Source organism: Bos javanicus, chromosome 2 (assembly GCF_032452875.1).
Source record: "Bos javanicus breed banteng chromosome 2, ARS-OSU_banteng_1.0, whole genome shotgun sequence".
In the NCBI taxonomy this organism is placed as follows: Eukaryota; Metazoa; Chordata; class Mammalia; order Artiodactyla; family Bovidae; genus Bos; species Bos javanicus.
Genome location: NC_083869.1, coordinates 71,914,837 through 71,934,735, shown reverse-complemented (window position 1 = coordinate 71,934,735; position 19,899 = coordinate 71,914,837). Strand labels below are relative to the sequence as shown.

Below are 19,899 nucleotides of genomic sequence, written 5' to 3'. Positions count from 1 at the left end.
CTGGGTTAGGAAGATCCCTGGGACAGTTCTGACTCTCAAAAGGAGTAACAGTAAGTGGCATATAGACACTAGGTGGCGCTAGTGGTAAAGAACTCACCTGCCAAGGCAGGAGACAAAAGAGACGTGTCAGTCCCTGGGTGGGGAAGAGCCCCTGGAAGAGGGCACGGCAAGCCACTCCAGTATTTTTGCCTGGAAAATCCATGCACAGAGGAGCCTGGCGGGCTACAGTCACAGGGTCACAAAGTCAGACATGACTGAAACCACTTAGCATGCATTTATAAAATGGATAACTAATGAGAATCTACTATATAGCTCAAGGAACTCTACTGAATGGTCTGTGGTGACCTATATGGAAATCCAAAAAAGAGGGAATATATATATACACATAGCCGATTTACTCAGCTGTACAGCAGAAACACAGCACTGTAAAGCAACTCTGCTGCTGCTAAGTCACTTCAATCATGTCTGACTCTGTGCGACCCCATAGACGGCAGCCCACCAGGCTCCCCCGTCCCTGGGATTCTCCAGGCAAGAACACTGGAGTGGGTTGCCATTTCCTTCTCCAATGCATGAAAGTGAAAAGTGAAAGTGAATTCGCTCAGTCGTGTCCGACTCTTAGCGACCCCATGGACTGCAGCTTACTAGGCTCCTCTGTCCGTGGGATTTTCCAGGCAAGAGTACTGGAGTGGGGTGCCATTGCCTTCTACTCCAAAAAAATTAATTAAAAAAAGAAATAACAATGTTCATGGATAACTGAATTAAAACCAAATAATAGTATCCTTGAATCCATGTGTAAGTAGAGAGATAAAAGTTCTTCCTGTAGAGTACCAACTAATTGGTTTAGAATGATGGTTAGCAGGTCGCCATTTCTAACAACTGTAATAACTCATTTTCACCATTAGGTGCAAGTTTGTTGGGAAAGAGAATATTTACACAAAGTATCTGACATTTTTTCAATTACAAAGGAAAATAACCTTACACAAGGTATTTAATAACTTTTCAATTATCAAAAAAAAAAAAAAGAACTTCCTTAGTGCAAAGACATACTTTAACTCAGTAAAGTAACACTATTAGTAACGGACAGAGTGACGTCAAGTACCCTGTGACATGATGCACTACAGGCACGGTGTCTGAGAGAAAGACATATACAGACACATCAAAATTTCCTTGCCAAAAATGCCTAACTTGAATAGTGAGTAAACAATCAGTTAAATCCAAATTAGGGACATTATATGAAACAATAACTTTGTACTACTAGGAATGCTAATGTTACAAAAGATGAACAGAGGCCAAGGAACTGCTGCAGATTAAAACGCTCAAGAATCAAAACAACACTGATGTAGAATCCTGAGTCGGACCACAGAAGTTGCTCTGAAAGACAGTGTGAGGACACCGAGGAAGCCTGAATGAGGACCGTGTGTATTAGCTAACAACAGGGTGTTACATTCAATTCCCTGGATGCACGTGGTAAGCGCTTTGTACACAGACCACAGAAAATAATGTTATCACTCTAAAAAAATATACTGCTGAAGAATTTGGGTGGGAAGGCTAAAAATCTACAGAAATTAACTCTTGGCTGGTCAGGAAAAAAATCTAGCCTTGCCTTAGATTTCCCTACAACAAAGTCATCTTCTAAGAGTGTATCATAAAAATAAGAAAAAAGAAAAATAAAAAGAGCATATAAGAACACATCCCTCCCGTACTCAAAATCCACCACAGGCTCCCCAGTGCACATGGAATAAAATCCAAATTCAGTCCAGTTGCTCACTCGTGTCCAACTCTTTGTGACCCCATGGACTGCAGCACGCCAGGCTTCCCTCAGTTCAGTTCAGTCACTCAGTCGTGTCCAACTCTCTGCGACCCCATGAATTGCAGCATACCAGGCCTCCCTGTCCATCACCAACTCCTGGAGTTCACTCAGACTCACGTCCATCAAGTCAGTGATGCCATCCAGCCATCTCATCCTCTGCCGTCCCCTTCTCCTCCTGCCCCCAATCCCTCCCAGCATCAGAGTCTTTTCCAATGAGTCAACTCTTCCCATGAGGTGGCCAAAGTATGGATGTGAGAGTTGGACTGTGAAGAAGGCTGAGCGCCAAATAATTGATGCTTTTGAACTGTGGTGTTGGAGAAGACTCTTGAGAGTCCCTTGGACTACAAGGAGATCCAACCAGTCCATTCCGAAGAAGATCAGCCCTGGGATTTCTTTGGAAGGAATGATGCTAAAGCTGAAACTCCAGTACTTTGGCCACCTCATGCAAAGAGTTGACTCATTGGAAAAGACTCCATCACCAACTCCCTGAGTTTAGTCAAACTCATGTCCATTGATGGATTATTATCCCTGATATATAACGCCCCACCTGCCTGGTCCCCTGCCTAGCACCCTCAGAACCTTTATCAAACCAGCATCTTCCTCACTTATGCTCCATCCACTTTCCTTTCTACCCTCAAAAGGCAACTCAAAGGCCCCTGTGCCAGGAATAACCCTGCCCGAGTTATTCCTTCTCTTCTGGATGGCTGACCCTTACACATGTCAACTGAAGGATCTCCTCGAACACCTGCCTGCCCCTCCCCCTACAGTCACTCACACTGACATCATTTTATTTTCCTCACAACATTTACTACTACTGAAACCCCAGCACCTTCATCTGTTTGTATAACTATTATCAGTCTCCTTCACTAGAATGTAAGTGTCGTGAGTAGGAATTGATGTCTTTCTTGCTCACTACTGTTTTCTAAAATACAGGCCAGTGACTGTATACAGCAGGTACTCAACAACCAGTCACTGAATAACTGAGTTATTAACTTCTATGTGTACCAAGACACAAACTATAGTTTAATGATAATGAAAATCCTCATGAAATCTCAAATGTTCATTTAGGAGGCATTCAAAACAGAAGAGTCCAAAATAAAATAGTGTAACTTTAAATGGTTAGTACTAAGGAGGAAAAAGGAAAGAAAAAACAAGGTCTGTCAACTTTCTATAAACACACCATCACTAGGTCAGGAGACATACAAAAACAACACTCCACACATCCCCTCTGACTTCCAATCTATTTCATTTCAAGGTAAAAGAGGGGTTAAGGGGGACAGAATGTGTAAAGAAGGGGAGATGGATTAAAAGTAGCACACCCATTGTGAGTGACATCAGCAACATTTTCAATCTTTTCCAAACTTTGTCTCAAAACAAAGCCAAAAAGGTAATAGAATTCATTCCCCGCCCCCTATCTTCCACTAAAACTGTGGTTGATACACCTGAGTCACAAAGATTCTGAGCAAACAATCTTTCCTCACTCACCACCACACCCCTGAGTACAGGCTGTGATTTATCTCAAGGCTGCTTGTGTGGGTTACTGAGATTTTAATGGGTAACTTCAGATAAAACACCTCTCCTGACTGAAGCCTGTCTGCAAAAACCATGTGAGGATTTATCTCATTTTTGGATAACTTGTTACAGGGCTTACCCCTAACCACCCAAACAGGCTCACTGCAGTCTCTCTTCTCAAGGGAAATACACATGTCATTCAAACAGAATATTCTTACTGCCCTTCATCCAGAAAGATGAACTTAACTGTCCCACTGCAACTTACAAATAGACAGGATTACCATTTACAAATACGCAAGTTTCAACAGAGAATTTTTTTAAATGTAATTATATAAAAGTGAGTAATTCATCCCTGAGCATCCCATTTTCTGTAGATGTAAACTACAAAACTGACTTTTTATTCTCTCTAAAAGAGAGAAACAACTAATTGTCCTGGTAAAGAGTTGTTCATACATTGAAGACTTATTTAATGTAAATGTCACTGTGCATTATTTTCACTCTATACATTCTGTCTCACGTAGATAGGGACAAACATAGACAATGCACCAGAACATTCAAGCAAATGTTAGTTCTTTGAAAAAACTTAATACTCAGATTTCCCTCCAGGGAAATTAAAAAAAAAAAAAACCCACAAACAAAAAAGGAGACAAAATTTCAGAAGCTATAGGTAAGTAAGATTGTTATAGCCAATTTTTTAAATGGGCAAGGATGTGAATAGACACATCTTCAAAGAAATATGCAAATGGCCAGTATGTTTACAAAAATTCCAACATCATTAGCCTCCTGAAAATGCAAATCAAAGTCACAAGGAGATACAACACCCTCACAACAACTGGGATGGCTGTAATGAAAATGTCATGTAAACTGGTACACTTGCTTTGGAAAACAATATGGCAGTTCAAAACATTAAACACAGTTACCATGTGACTGGGCAATTTCACTCCTATGTATGTGCATGCCTGAAAGGAATGCACATACATGTTTATTAAAAAAAGAAGCAAATACATTAAAGTTCCTGGCTGCCATAAAGTAGAAACCCAATGTCCACCAAATGATGGACAAAATGCTGTATATTATACAAGGGAATTTACTGAGCCGTTGAAAGGAATCAAATACCGATACAGGCTACCACATGGATGAGTCTTAGAAACATCGTGCTAAGTGAAAGAAGCCAGACACAAGAGGTCACATATTGTACGAGTCTATTTATAGGAAATGCCCAGAATGAGCAAATCCAGAAACAGTAGATTAGTGCTTGCAGGCCTGGGGGAGAGGAGAGTGGGCAGTAACTGCTAACAGGTGAGGGTTTCCTTGGAAGATGATGAAAAATGTTCTGGAATTTGCGAAGTGGTGATGGCTGTAAAACTTCTGTGAATACACTTAAGTCTGTAAAGACAAGTGAGATGTTACACTTTCACTCTGCAGCTTCTGGCAACGTTGCTGTACACAGCCATTCTTCAACATACACAAAGGAATATACAAGGGCATTATCACGTCTGTCCACCGCCTTCCTTTTCATGGACACTTACCTGAATACATTGAAGCTATCTGTCTTGTTCCCCATGTCATTTTAATCCATACTTACTTATTCAAAGTAGTACACGCTAGCTAAGAAAACCAATGTCTCCTTCACACCACTCTCTGAAAATTCACTCTTTATCCAGGTGCATTTTCTGTGCACCTTACAAATAGACACATGGGTTGGCGGCTTTTACAGAAGTGGGGACATACCTCAAGGAGTCACTTCACTAGAGTTTGTTAACTCAACAATGTAGCACTGACACACTCCAATAAGCAGCTCCTGTAGATTTTCCTCATTTCTTAACAATTACAGTATGGATACAGCATGACTTAATTATCCCAATCTCCCATCAACTGACAATGACTCTTAACAATGCCTCCAGAGTACACTTTCTAAAGAAATACAGGCCTCACAGTTTTTCACTGTGATGGAGCATGTCAGCATAGCAGACAGCAGTCTGGGCCCTAAGACTAAGCTGAGTCTGAAGCTCAGCCATACCCTCTACTAGCAACATGGCTTTGGAGAAGTTACACACCCTCATTGTGCCTGATTTCTTCACTGGCCTAAATGTCATACAGATTTGTATTAGAATTCAGTGACTGGCTGGGTTAAATAATAACTGCCGTTAACTCCAGAATGAGGCCAGGCACAGAAGCACTCAAATGTCAGTTTGTCATTATTACTAAACATCCTCACGAATTCTGTACTAACTACTCAAACCCCATTCATCACTCCTCGACTGTAACTTGCCCTGAAAGAAAGTGAAAGTTGCTCAGTCATGTCCAACGTTTTGCAACCCAATGGATTATAGCCTGCCAGGATTCTCTGTCCATGGACTTCCCCAGGCAAGAATACTGGAGTGGGTAGCCATTCTCCTCTCCAGGGGATCTTCTCCAACTCAGGGATGGAAACCAGGTCTCCCACATTGCAGGCAGATTCTTTACTATCTGAGCCACCAGGGAAGCCCATAACTTGCCTATGCTACCTTGAAATTTTCTTTTGCTACAGTCCTCTGGTCCACAAGTGTTCCTGCTTCTGTGTGTCCCTCAAAATCTGATGTAAATGTTAGGAAGCCTTCTTTAGCTTCCAACTTATCTACCTTCTATGACCTCACTTAATGACTTTGTACTTGTACGTTATTTGTAAATCTGCTCTTCTCCATAACTAGAGTGTAAACATCTTGAAGCCAGGGACATCATTTTGACTATCCCTTCATCATCAAGTGTGACAAACCATCAACTACCGTTTACGGAGTGCTGAGCCCAGGACTGCTCTAGGCATGGGGGAGTATACAAAATGCATTCCCTTGACAGAGCTGACATTCTATTAAAGGATGTAAAGATGACAAAAAAGAAAACATACCCAAAAAATAAAGAAAGAAAACATCTATGTAACATGAAACAAAGAGAAAAAAATGAACAAGGTAACAGGGACACAAAATGCAAAGAAGGTTGGGGGCCCATTATTATTTTAGAGTTCAGCAATGTTCTCTGGTAAGAAGCCTGAAGGTGTCAGAATGAACCACAGGAGATTCAAGGAAGGAATATCTAGGCAGAGATAAAGTGCAGAAATCCAGAGATGGAACACGCAGAGTACGTCTCTGACCAAGTCTTTTGAGGAAGGTGAGCAAAGTCAAGGAGTAGGAAAAATTACTTTTTTGTCAACATGTAGATTTTAGGTTTTAGTCTGAGATGAGGACCTTGGAAGGTCTGAGCAGAAGCAGAACGTGATATAGTCTAAACTATAATTAATGGGGAGCATGAGACAGGCGCCAAGGGCGACGGGAGACGAGGTTAAGACAAATTATATGGAAACAGGGCAGGAGCAGTAAACAGTGACAAGCAAACTCTGGATATAAAGTCAGAACTGGCAGAATTTATTGACTGATGAGAAAGAGGAGGAGCCAAGACGATGACAAGGTGCTGAGATCTAAGCCAGCGCTTCTTGTGCCTCAGTGTGAGGAGCATCTCCAGGAGAGCACGTGAAACAGCACTGGGCCTCACTGGGGCCAGTCCATCTGGACACAGGAGGGCAGACCGAGCACAGATGATCTGACAGAGAGACATTAATCCACCATCAGATTGTAAGATGTACAGGAGATCACTTCTGATGGCTTGTCTTCTCAGTGAACAGGAAGCAAGGTCATGACCTGAGACTGAGTGAACGAGAAGCAAGGAGATGGTGGAGGTTTACAAGAGGAGACATTACTGCCACCAAGTGGGAAAATCGACAGATTCAGGATTTCAGCAGCATTCAAGGTCTGAAACTTGAGCTCAATAGCCAACATTTAAAGTCAGACTATTTAATGATATGGCATTTCACATTTCCCATCCAAATGCACAGAGGACAGAAATGGATTTACCCAGGATTATTTGGAGAAGGAAATGGCAACCCACTTGTGTTCTTGCCTGGAGAATCCCAGGGACGGGGGAGCCTGGTGGGCTGCCATCTATGGGGTCGCACACAGAATCAGACACGACTGAAGTGATGCAGCAGCAGCAGCAGCAGCAGCCCCAGAATTTAGCTAGATATGTACAATTGGGGCGGGGGGAAGGGGGGCTTCCCTGGTGGCTCAGTGGTAAAGAATCCACCTGCCAATGCAGGAATAGTGGGTTTGATCCCTGGGTTGGGAAGATCCCCTGGAGAAGGAAATGACAACCCACTCCAGTATTCTTGCCTGAGAAATCCCAGACAGAGGAGTCTGGCAGGCTACACAGTCCATGGGGTCAAACAAGAGTTGGGCACCACTAAGCAACTAAAGAGCACAAGTACATAAGGGGAAGGATCATGGAAAGTGACTGTGTGTGTGAGGAAGAGAAAGGAGGTGGTGTTCTGGTAGATATTCAGCAAATGCTGAGGTGAATCAGAAAAGAAGACAGCGATACGAGATTCCCAAAATCTTTCACTTAAAACCTTGCAGTACTAGCCCCAGGTCTCTTCACCAAATCCAAACTCCTCCAACTGCCAGTCCATGTCTTTCCAACCCATTCAAGCACTGGTTGGTGCTACTGCTCCAGCATAACGGGCGTTTCAGCCACAGAATCAATCTGCAAACCCTCTGGTACCAAGGCTTCCCAGGACTCTGCTGGAAGAAGTTGGTCCCCAACCAGAAAGAATTAACACAAGTTGTTAAAAATGGGTCTTATCTCTAAACTAGCAGAAGTGAAGTGAGTCGCTCAGTGGTGTCCGACTTTGCGACCCCATGGACTGTATCAGTTCAGTCAGTCGTGTCCAACTCTTTGTGACCCGATGAACCACAGCATGCCAGGCCTCCCTGTCCATCACCAACTCCCAGAGTCCATCCAAACCCATGTCCATTGAGTCCGTGATGCCATCCAACCATCTCATCCTCTGTCGTCCCCTTCTCCTCCTGCCCTCAGTCTTTCCCAGCATCAGGGTCTTTTCAAATGAGTCAGCTCTTCGCATCAGGTGCCCAGAATATTGGAGTTTCAGCTTCAAAATCAGTCCTACCAATGTACACCCAGGACTGATCTCTAGGATGGACTGGTTGGATCTCCCTGCAGTCCAAGGGACTCTCAAGAGTCTTCTCCAATACCACAGTTCAAAAGCATTAATTCTTTGGTACTCAGCTTTCTTTATAGTCCAACTCTCACACCCATACATGACCACAGGAAAAACCATAGCCTTGACTAGATGGACCTTTGTTGGCAAAGTAACGTCTCTGCTTTTGAATATTCTGTCTAGGTTGGTCATAACTTTCCTTCCAAGGAGTAAGCGTCTTTTAATTTCATGGCTGCAGTCACCATCTGCAGTGATTTTGGAGCTCCAAAAAATTAAGTCAGGCACTGTTTCCACTGTTTCCCCATCTATTTCCCATGAAGTGATAGGACCGGATGCCATGATCTTCATTTTCTGAACGTTGAGCTTTAAGCCAACTTTTTCACTCTCCTCTTTGACTTTCATCAAGAGGCTCTTTAGTTCGTCTTCACTTTCTGCCGTAAGGGTGGTGTCATCTGCATATCTGAGATTCTTGATATTTCTCCCGACAATCTTGATTCCAGCTTGTGCTTCCTCCAGCCCAGCGTTTCTCATGATGTACTGTGCATATAAGTTAAATAATCAGGGTGACAATATACAGCCTTGATGTACTCCTTTTTCTATTTGGAACCAGTCTGTTGTTCCATGTCCAGTTCTAACTGTATAGTCCATGGAATTCTCCAGGCCAGAATACTGTAGTGGGTAGCCTTTCCCTTCTCCAGGGGAATCTTCCCAACCCAGGGATCAAACCCAGGTTTCCAATATTGCAGGCAGCTTCTTTACTAGCTGAGCCACAAGGGAAGTCCAAACTAGCAAGCCTGCAATTAAATAATCACTGAAGCTAGTGGCTGGGCTTCAACTGTAACTTTGCTGTAGGAAATTCTTCTGTGTAATAATATAGATTCTGATGGTATTCACATGCTGGATGTGTCCACAGTTCTCTGGATGCCCCTCTAACTAGCTCCACAAGAAAAACCAAGGTAGCAGCTGTCTTCCTATATCATCTCACCTTTCATTCTTTTCTTTTGTTCCATCCCTAATAATTTGAATAGTTTCCATTATATATTAATAATAATCAGTTGTGTCTGTAGATCAAGCCTTTATTAAGAAATCTGCAACTTCTTACAAATCCTAATCATACTCTGGTATATACCTTATTTGTTTTTAACATATTAAAACTAGTTAAAGACAAACAAACAGGAATTCCTTTGACAACAAGAAATTAGGTCTATAGCTGCTGAACCTGTTTTCAAGAGGAGGAGTATAGGTTTGTTACACCACCAAGGGAGGCTCCAGTCACACTCCTTAGAGAATGTTGTTCACTGAGTCAAGTATCTCTTCCCATGCCAATGTAAACAAAATGCTGGCCAGCTGTCAGGAACAAAACAGAAAAAGTTCACTCAAGCACCATCACCCAGAATTAAGGCCATGGCTTGCTGTTAGGAGAACAGAGGCTTATGTAATCTTCTAAAAACAAAAAGTCTGTGACAACAATTTCTTCTTGAAAAAGAGGAACACTTAATTTTCCACTTTAGTGTAAGTAATAAAATACATCATTAAACTTTTTTTCCTTTCTGCAATCTCTTTTGAAATTTTCTCTTCTCTAATTTCACTCATTATCTGAGGCTCATATGATCCTCCCACCAGCGCAAAGAGCTCAAAGGAGCTAGTGTGTTACAAATTAGCAGGGGTCAAGAATTGAAGAAAGACATTTCGATATTTGGCAAAACTAATACAATATTGTAAAGTTTAAAAATAAAATAAAATTAAAAATAAATAAATAAATAAAACTAAATTGTAGAATTGAAAAAAAAAAAGAATTGAAGAATTGAAGTCATATAACACATTTTCCACATGCCTGTGCCCTAGTATCTTTACCATCGAGGTAAATGTCAGCTGAGCAAGACAGAATTCTCACAATGATTTCATGTGACTAAAATAAAAGTTAATTTATATGACGAGAGGAGGAAAGAGATTTATGTTCTTGAAAAGGAGAAGCTGAGGAAGAACGCCATACCTAAATTCACATGATTCATAACATCTAGAAAAGATCTGACAAATCACATTTTATGCATGAGACAGAGGCGCATGGAGAGAGGGACTTCCCCACCACAGACGTATCTTCACATTCGGTCCCTTACATAAGACCATCTCACATGCAAGCATTCACAGCAATTCTGGAAGCAAGGTATAACTGATAATGTGGTATGATGTATATTAAAATTAAGAAGTATGTGGGGGTAAAGAGATTCAATATCATTGGCACAAGATTTTATTTCTCCAAATCCATATAAGTCCTATATACCATGGATATAAAATAAATTAATGCAATGTGATATTTTCAAACTCAATATTCAAAGCTCAGCACACGAAACATAATGGTCTTTCAAAGCAGTTAATGATGATTTACAAGTGAAGAGTCTGCTCCAACCAAGACAGAGCACTGTGGTTCAAGTGCTGACCACTCCACCATCAGAGCACACGGCCTTAACACAGGACAACCGTCTTCCCACTTCTCAGTTTACGTCTGTGAATGTGTACAGAAAGGGGATCAAAGCAGAGGGGATCAAAGTGTCTTCTTATGCCTATAAAGCCAGTCATTGCATAATACCCTTCTTCCTCATCAAACCCCAAACACTAGAGCCCTCCGCTCCTTACCCTTTCGTCTATTTTCCTGTTTCACAAGACAGAAAGATGAAACACGGGATATCAAGACACATGAAAGTTATAAACCCAGGTTACTAAACATAATTATTTTTTAGCAAATCAACAAATATGCAAAAATCTAGTACGTAAGAGAAACTCCCATAATTAAGGCTCAGCTAATGGTTTTATCCCATGAAATAAGCTGCCTCCCTGTCCTCCATTCAGGAGAAACATAAGCTGTATAACCCTGACATGTTTACATGGCACCTTCTACATCCTGAGCAATTTTAACAATAAAGAATGATACAAATGTCATGAATACCAATAGCTTCCAAGTCAACACTTTAAATAAAAGAGCCCCCACTTAAAAATGATCTAAATTATACTGATATTACAATATTTGTACACAGGCTGCTTTTTTCTCTGTAAAATTACAGACACATATATAATAGGATAAAGTTTGTTTTTCTCTGTAAATTCATCAAAATGTGTGAATACCCTATTAAGATCAGAAATGTCAGATTATACTCAGAGATAGGTAAATGCCTCAGAAGTGCTTTTACCATTGAAAGAAATAATGATCTTAAGAAGCTCATGTATTTTCATGCATCAAAGTGTAAAGGTCACTTTGCTATCTTTGCTGTTTCTATAAAAATGCAGCTGACACAAAACCAACTTAATTCAAGATGTTAAAATTAGTTAAACAAAATTAGCCAAAGCCCTGAAGTTGAATCACATGATCTTGGTGTTCTGGGCTGATGGATCCCTCTGATCAAAAGGAGAGTAAACAGCCAAGTAAGGTGCTTCTGGAGTGTTATTAGGTCCCCAATCAACGACGTAGGATCACTGACCTTTTAGACAGAATAAAATGCAGAGTATAAAAAGGTTGGTGACAATTTATTTAATTTAGGTTAAGCTGCTAATGAACTCTTCATACCTCGGAAACAATTTATATATCCATCTTGAAAATACCAGCAGGAAATATTCCCAACATTTGCACTCTGAGATCCTGGAGCACAGGAACTTGTATGAAGTAGAAAGGTTTGATTCTATGACCGTTCAGCCTTAGCCCTTCACTCCCCTACCCTTTGCTACCTTCTTGCCCTGTCACCCCTCCAACCCAGTCTCTATCAGCAGGAATTTTCAATTATGATCCTCCCACTGCTGCAAAGAGCTATTTTATAACAATGTTTTCAAACAAAGGAAAACCATGTGATTCTTCCATTATTTAAATGTAACAGTATTAACTTAAATTCTAAGTACAGAAATGACCACTTTTACTATAAACAGAAGAGTTTATTCTTCAATCACAATCCTTCTGTACTTCCCCAAGTTAAGATTCTGGGTAAGATGAATATGAGGCATTATATCAGGAGTTCAGACTTTAAGATTAATTTTAAAGTGAGAGAAGTCAAGCCTTAGGACTTTCTAAGAGACCAGAAAGCTGTGTTGATATTATGCCTCTTTCTGGTTTCTATTATATAGTAAGGTTTTAATCATATTCATACCCATGAAATCTTTTCTTAAATGGAACAAATCAGAGTTTCTGTGTTTAAAATGTTATGATTCAAATTCCCTTAAAAAAAAAAAGCATCACCATTGACAATAAGAATCTGAGCTATGTAAAATCTAGCAGAATCATGAGGGGTACACATTAGTGGCCATGTTTAAGCACGCTATGATGACAGCCTTCTAGAGTTTTCAGCTGGGCTATTTAAGATATGTATCTGCTCATATGTAGATACATTAAAGAATACTTATATATGACTTAATAAATTCAGATTGAAACCTGCCTATAAATTAAATTCCCTAAATATTACTTACTTCTGATTATTTATGTCTTATACGGACAAGTTGTATTGTATTTGCAACCAAGAACCCACTAATATAAGGCCCTCTGAAACTTTACCTTCATCTAGCAGAGACAGTAAGACTGACCACTGAGGTGAGCAGAATAGTACACAAGTTATGTTGTTTTTAATTAAATCTTCATTATCTTGATGTATTATGAATTCTCAGACAATAAAATGACTCTCTATATATACAGGTTAAACGTTTAAAAATTTTGTTAAAATTTTTTAAACTCTAAAAAGACAAAAGAAATTCTTCCCTTTATATCATCTCCCATTACATCAGAAATATATTTCTTCCAGTTAATTTGCCTCTATGAGTTAAATCAAAGAGCACAATTACATTCTGAAGTTCATAAAGGACCAAAAATAATAACATATGCAAAAATTGATTAAAAGTGATATGCATTAAGTATTAAAGGTGATACAGTTTTGGCTTCAGAATTTTATTTTAGAGGTTGTGCAAGGCCAGATTATGAACCTGTTTGCAAACCTGGGAAATCTATCAGATGCATGAGATAAAAGAGAAAAGTGAAAAGGCAAAAGTAAATACATGTTCCATTTGTACAACCATTCAGTAGTAATATAACCATTCAGCTCACCATTCATTAATCAGTTAATCATGCAAAAGTAACCATTCAGACTCCTCTCTTTACATGAAGCACATTATAGTGATTTCTAGACCTTCTGTTAATTTAAAATACTTGTGTTTATTAAAAAGTAAGTTTTAAATTTAATATTACAGTAATTAAATTATAGAACCTCAGGCACTCAACTGAAATTAAGACTTAGGTCACTTCAGAAGTATTAAAAATAGTGTGTAAGACTGGTCTATAAAAGTATCACCACAGGCTGATCCACCTGGCCTGGACATACTCCCTTCTGTGTGTACTTTCAGTGGGACTGATTCTTCTCACTTCCATCTACTGGTACTGCATGGAGGCTGGGGTGATAATGGGCAGCTTATTCATAAACACAAATCTTCTCCTGAAAAATCTTCTAAGTGATGTGTTAACATGTTAAAATCACGAAAAAATCTTTCCAAAATATCCTTTGCAACACAAAAATATTTGTCACTATCACTGATGGCATATAGCTTCTTCAGATCCTTTTCCCTTTCACAGAAGATTTCAATTACAAACAACACTACCCAACGAGTGATTCAGTGTAAAATATCTTCTCCCAAATTTTCTTAATATGATTGATCCTCTATAAACTCTAGAAATGTATACCATCAACTTGCACAACAAAGTCCTAGTGCCCAAGAGGCTCAACACTCATATGTCAGTCATGGCTGCAGGGCCAGGAAAATGAGCATTCTGCTGGGCTCCTGCATTCTTCACATTGTGCTCATGGACAAAGGCAGGATAGTTTCTAGGTGCAGGATGGGGTGGGGACAAGGCCCTTGTGTCCCACTGGTTTCCACCACGTTGAGAGCGATCACCGGCAGCCGAGAGCCTGGATGGTTGGGGTGGGAGGGGAGCACAGTTAGTCAACAGGAGAAGATGAAGGTGTAAGAGGTAATAAAGAAGGCCATGTGACCAGCATGCACCACTGCTACGAGCAGTTACCAGCATCTACTCCATGCAATGAGAACATCCAAGAACAACAAATGGGGAAATCCACAAAGTTACATGTAGTAGAAAATGGCAATATGGAAATATGCACAAGTAATCAGAATCAGGTGAATTAAATAAAGAAGGAAATTCACAGAGACCAAGACACTTTGTATCTGTCCCTGATATCGTTATCAAAATCAAAGGCAGAAAAGTTGCCTGAGGTCCTAATGAGAAGAAAAAATGCTTATAATCTATTTCATTCAAGTATCAGAAAGGACAATTTTACATAAGGACAAAGCCACATACAGCAAAGGGCAATTGTGAAAACTTATTTCACCAATCAAGTGGCATAAAACTGAAGTCCAGGAAACAAAATTCAGAAAGAACATTAAAAAAAAAATCTGCCCTCACAGAGGCTGTGTAATTGGACATCAATGTTTCCAATTAACAATGGAGAAACACTGTTTCTTCTACAGTGAATGAAATTCAACAGGTACAGATAATGTGATGAGAAAAAGCCCCTCCAAGAAAGTGTTAATGCCTTTTATCACAATTGCTATAAACAACATATGAAAGTAAGAGAGTGAAACATGCAAAGAAGCAGTTTCTGATTAGAAATGATCAGAGTCCTCCAGTAGAAAGAACATATTTGCCAGAGTTTTGTGCATGACCAAAAGGGCAGCACACATTTAAGGTAACTACAAAGGGAAAAAATCACCTCAATTATAAAAATGTCTAAGGACAGACATTCTATTCAACTAAGGCATGCATCTTCACCTTTCTTCCTTAAGGAAACTGAAAATAAATTAGCTAAAAGGATTTTCAGAACAAATTTGGAAGCCTTTTTCGTTTTTTTTTTTTTTAAACAATAAAATTATCATCTTTCCTTCAACTGCAATACAAGCTGTTCATCAGATCTAACCCAGAAAACTCACAGCCCGCAATCTAGGGTCTCTAAAAATTTAGAAAATTTGGTTTATATTCTCCCCTACATATGCAAGATTTTCCACATAGTATTCAGTTTTGTTTATAAGTAGATAATGGGCTTTAAATACATAAATTCTCAAAAGATAGTTTAAATATTGGGTAATTCTATACTGACATACCAAATCATTCACTCAAATAATGGTGTCATTTAGAAGATATCAGCCATAAAAAGCTACAGAACTGAACAGAGAGTACATTTAGATTAAACTGGTTAAAAGTTATCTACCAGAAATAGAATAGTCCATTATTCCACCCAACCGTCCAAACCCAGGGAGCATTTCCAAATTTTATTAACATCACTTTCTAAAGGAGGACTGTTTTAGATTCATGTGAAAGTATTAGAATCAGAACATGCAGAAATAGAAATTAAAATGTAGATTCATCTTAAGGCTGGGGAACCCATCAGCTCCAAGACAGGCCAGCTCTATGCTTAGTCCCAGGTCTTGCTGACACACACTGAGGCATGCTGGGCCTGAGGGCCACCACTGTGCTCCATTTCCACAAAAGCAGTCACAATACCGTTATATAAAGAAGGACATACAGCTCCAAATTTATTTTTCTTGAAATTCAATACTCAGAGAATCAGCATTCTCTTTTTTAATGCTGCATCAAAGGAACTGAGTAATGCCTAACAAATCAAATAGATTTAAATATGTACCAATTAAAATTGAGAAGCTAAAGATTTAAACATTATACAGATACAAACAAACCAGACTCTCATTCCATATTAACATAAAATGTAAGCATGTATTAAATGAGCTCTTTTTTAGTTGAAATCTCAGTACTATGTTTCTTTGCCAAAGACTTGGCGGTAACAAAGAGACAAAACACAGCCTCTTACTGGAGCTGTGTTTTCAGTAAGAAACCAAAGAAACTGTTTTTAATGGCTTAAAAAAATAAAGACTAAAATTTGACATGTAGAAGCCTTGCTGTTTATCCTTTAAGTGTGTGCCCACATGCACACACACACACAAAGTACCCTTATCATATTCTCAAGTAGAAAGGGCGGGGGAGGGTCATCGGAAAACACGAGGGCAAAAACCCCTTGATCTTAGAAACTTCTCAAGTTATTTGGAACTGAAGCAAAAATATGCCCAATCATCAAGAGCAAAGCACCTTGCTGTTAGTTAAGCCAAAATAACAGTGAAAAACAATTACATAGCAAAGACTGAAAATAATCACCAACCACTGTTGACCCACCACCATGAAGGAAGAGCTGGTTGCACAGAAAGCTGACCCAAACCTTGAGATCACCAACAGAAACTCATTAGATTTCAGGTAAACAAACTGAGAGCAAGAGAAAAAGAGAAAAATCCTATCAATTATCAAAGTTCATATCATAAACAGACAAAACTTGAACAGATGATGCCCAACATGACCACTCAATCAAATAATCCCCAAGGAGCCCCCCAGGCCACATGTATTTATTTGGGAAGGGATGAAACCCCTGGATTAATCCCATAAGCCACAAAGTATCCATATTTGTACACTCACTATTAGTCTAAAAAAAAACCCAAAAAAAACAGACCCTGGGACTCTAAACAAAGGAAGTATCTTCCCATCATTAGATTATTTCTCCACCCCTTCCCCATGGAATATTTCATGCTTTGTTCTATTGGACTATAATTATGGTTCTGTTTTGGCTTTATCTCCTCCAGTCTTTAATAAAGAAACCACATCCAAAGCAATAGCATCATGTTGTATAGAATAACATGGAATGAAGACATGATCCTTATGGATCTGGGAAAAGGTCCTATCAAGTAGCACTAAAGTCTTTTTCAACAGAAAACCACTGCCACTCCCAGCTCACACTAACCAGTCAGGAGAGCCATTTCACAGGCTTCAGTGACACTGTCACCCTGCTTCATCTGCATCCCTAACTCATCCCAAAAACAACATGCTTTTTTTGTCACCTTACAAATATGAATAATTTGCTTTCAATCATATTTCAAGTAGTCTAAGATTATGGCTGGGGATTCAGAACACCCTTAGGCAAGCAACACTTTATTTTGGTTTAATGAATAAACAAACCATTTCTTGTCATGCTGGTCTGCTCCAGGACTCTTTGGAAGATTCTCGACCTCCACTACCACAGGACCAGAAGGAATCACAGGCACAGTGGACCTCACACCCCAAGCCTTTGGACAAAAATTATAAAAGATCTCTTCACCAGTAAGTAGAATATTAACATGAAATACTAGCTACACAGTGAGCAGATACAACAGTAATAAACATAGCAATAAACAAATGCTTGAAAGTTATATACCACCTTTGGGACAGATAATCATCTAACTGAATATTGGTATTTTTTCATTTTACAGGATTTACAAGGTCAGAAAATGTTTTATTATAACATTAAAACCTTTTCTAACATCTTAAGAGAATAAAGTAACAGGTCTCATACTGTTGAGCCATTTTACAGATAAAAAGAAAATGCACAAAATTTTTCTGAGGTTACACCAGTATGAAAACTGAATTAATAATACTATTGTTTATCATATTGATAGTGTTCTAGTGTTTTAGAAGCTTAATACTCTCTTACCTGTTGGGAACCATTACTCTGAGCTGAAACATTGTTGTGAACACTGTAATGGGGGGAAAAAAAAATAAAGAAAAAAATTACCATGAGCACCCAAAATTAAGAATGGACGATGTCCAGAATACATCTGCTTTTACTGGCAAACACTTTTCTGCTCATATGATATTCCCATATACCTGTATTCTACTTGTGCTTTAGATATATACGTCACTATTAATCTTGTTTATTCACTGGACAACATCTGTCAAAGACAACAAAATAAAGACAGCTGCACAAATGATTCCTTAAGGCATTAAGTACAAACACCCACACAAACTTACCTGTCACTTCTTCTGTATATTCCTACCCTCTAAAGATTTTCCAAGGTCATTCAGCATTTTATAACTCAATAGACCTTACTATAAACTTAGAAGCTTCTCTATACACCCTTCTCCTCCAAATGATTTGTAAGTATGCATTTAAATCTTTAGTTTAGACTGTGCTCATTCCCTTCCCACTACCCCCAAAAAAGCACTTAAAAAAACTCAGCATATAATACAACATAATAAACAGAAACAAACCTCAAAGCTGGCAAAAAAAAGAACAAATATTCAACAAGAACCCAAAGATGAGATACTAACACAACAGAGTAAAGTAAATAAAAGAGTTTACTGACTTCAGACCTTCTAAAATGAGCATAACTAGTATCCCGAGAAAAGGAATTCAGCTAAGGTAACTGAAAATATATTCAGTGTCATTAAAAAAAAAAAAAAAAAAACTTCTCTGAAAGTGAGAAAAATAATCTATAGATTTAACAAGAACATTGTATTCCAAGGAGATGAAATGTAGAATTAAATACATTCAGTTCCTTATTGTTATACTGCTGACCTTCAAGAACAAGGAAACACTTCAGAGAAGAGTTTAAGGAGATGTAAAAGCACATCACTGCCAGTATCAGGCTAGCACAGAGTTCTCCATGGCAATCCTCAAAGAATACCATACCCAGCCAGGATGTCATGCCAGCAACAGGAAATGGGCAAAGCTTCACAAACACAAAATAAACTCTGAATACAGGATCCAGGAGCCTTCTCAGAGAGGGAGAACAAAACATAAGTAAATGATGATGAAAGACAACCAATTAAGAAAGAACTCAAGATGAAAAGGCCTTGCTAAAAGGCTGGGGGAGGAAGAATAACCATTTTATATCTCATATTTTACTAACCACAGCTCTATTACAAGTCAAGTCAGCAGAACAAGCACCTCTACTGCCTGGATTCAAATCAAAACAGCACCACTAGCTTTGCTCTCTGAACTGCAGTTTCCTTATTTGCATGGAGCTCTTAGCAAAGCACAAAGAACAGTGACAAATACAACTAAACAAACAAATTAAATCTTTTAAAATATATATGTTTAGTGTAGAATCTGTTGCCAGAGCCACTGGGAAACAAAACACCTGTCAGGCAGAATTTCTTTTACTAATCTTGCTGTAATTCCCAAAACACACTGTATTATATATTAAGGAACTCTTAAATCTCCACGTTAATGAAAACCCACTCAATCTGTATGGTTCAGAAATGACACATTACTCTGTGGCCCTTTGGTTACACTCTGAAGCTTTTCTTTGAACTGGGAATAACTCCAGTAGGTGATAGGTAAAAGATGAAGAAATACCATGAGAGAAAAAAAAGCACTTATAATAAGTGATACAGGACTCTCACTCCCTATTTTAGAACAACATGGAAGACAGGAAGCACTGTTTTCTCATCACTCCGCTAGTATGAAAGTAACAGATTACTTTTCGTTACTGACCCAATGCAGCTCCTTTTTAAAGAAATGTTTTGCTCTAATGCCTTCTCTATGTATCACTTCTTACACCATTTCTTCTTTTCCTCTTTTCTGTCTTCAAGTCTGTTCACTAAGTCTGTGCAAGAAGTACTAATAAATGAAATGTGAACTGTCCTTTAAAATGTCACCTCTTCCTAAGATAGTTTACATTG

The 19,899-nt window shown here is 39.0% G+C and overlaps 1 protein-coding gene across 4 annotated transcripts in view; it reads right to left on the bottom strand.

Moving 5' to 3' along the window:
- The window catches only part of EPB41L5 (erythrocyte membrane protein band 4.1 like 5), a 166,386-nt gene that overhangs the window by 69,888 nt on the left and 76,599 nt on the right, over positions 1 to 19,899 (bottom strand). For 3 of the 4 annotated variants that reach the window (XM_061439882.1, XM_061439885.1, XM_061439887.1), the window contains 2 exons: positions 17,927 to 17,969; positions 17,416 to 17,522 (listed from right to left, as the gene is read on the bottom strand). In XM_061439882.1, the coding sequence (XP_061295866.1) occupies positions 17,416 to 17,522; positions 17,927 to 17,969 (150 nt within the window). Of the gene's footprint in view, positions 1 to 11,868; positions 14,297 to 17,415; positions 17,523 to 17,926; positions 17,970 to 19,899 lie in introns of those variants that run through there. The other variant, XM_061439892.1, reaches the window with a different exon arrangement.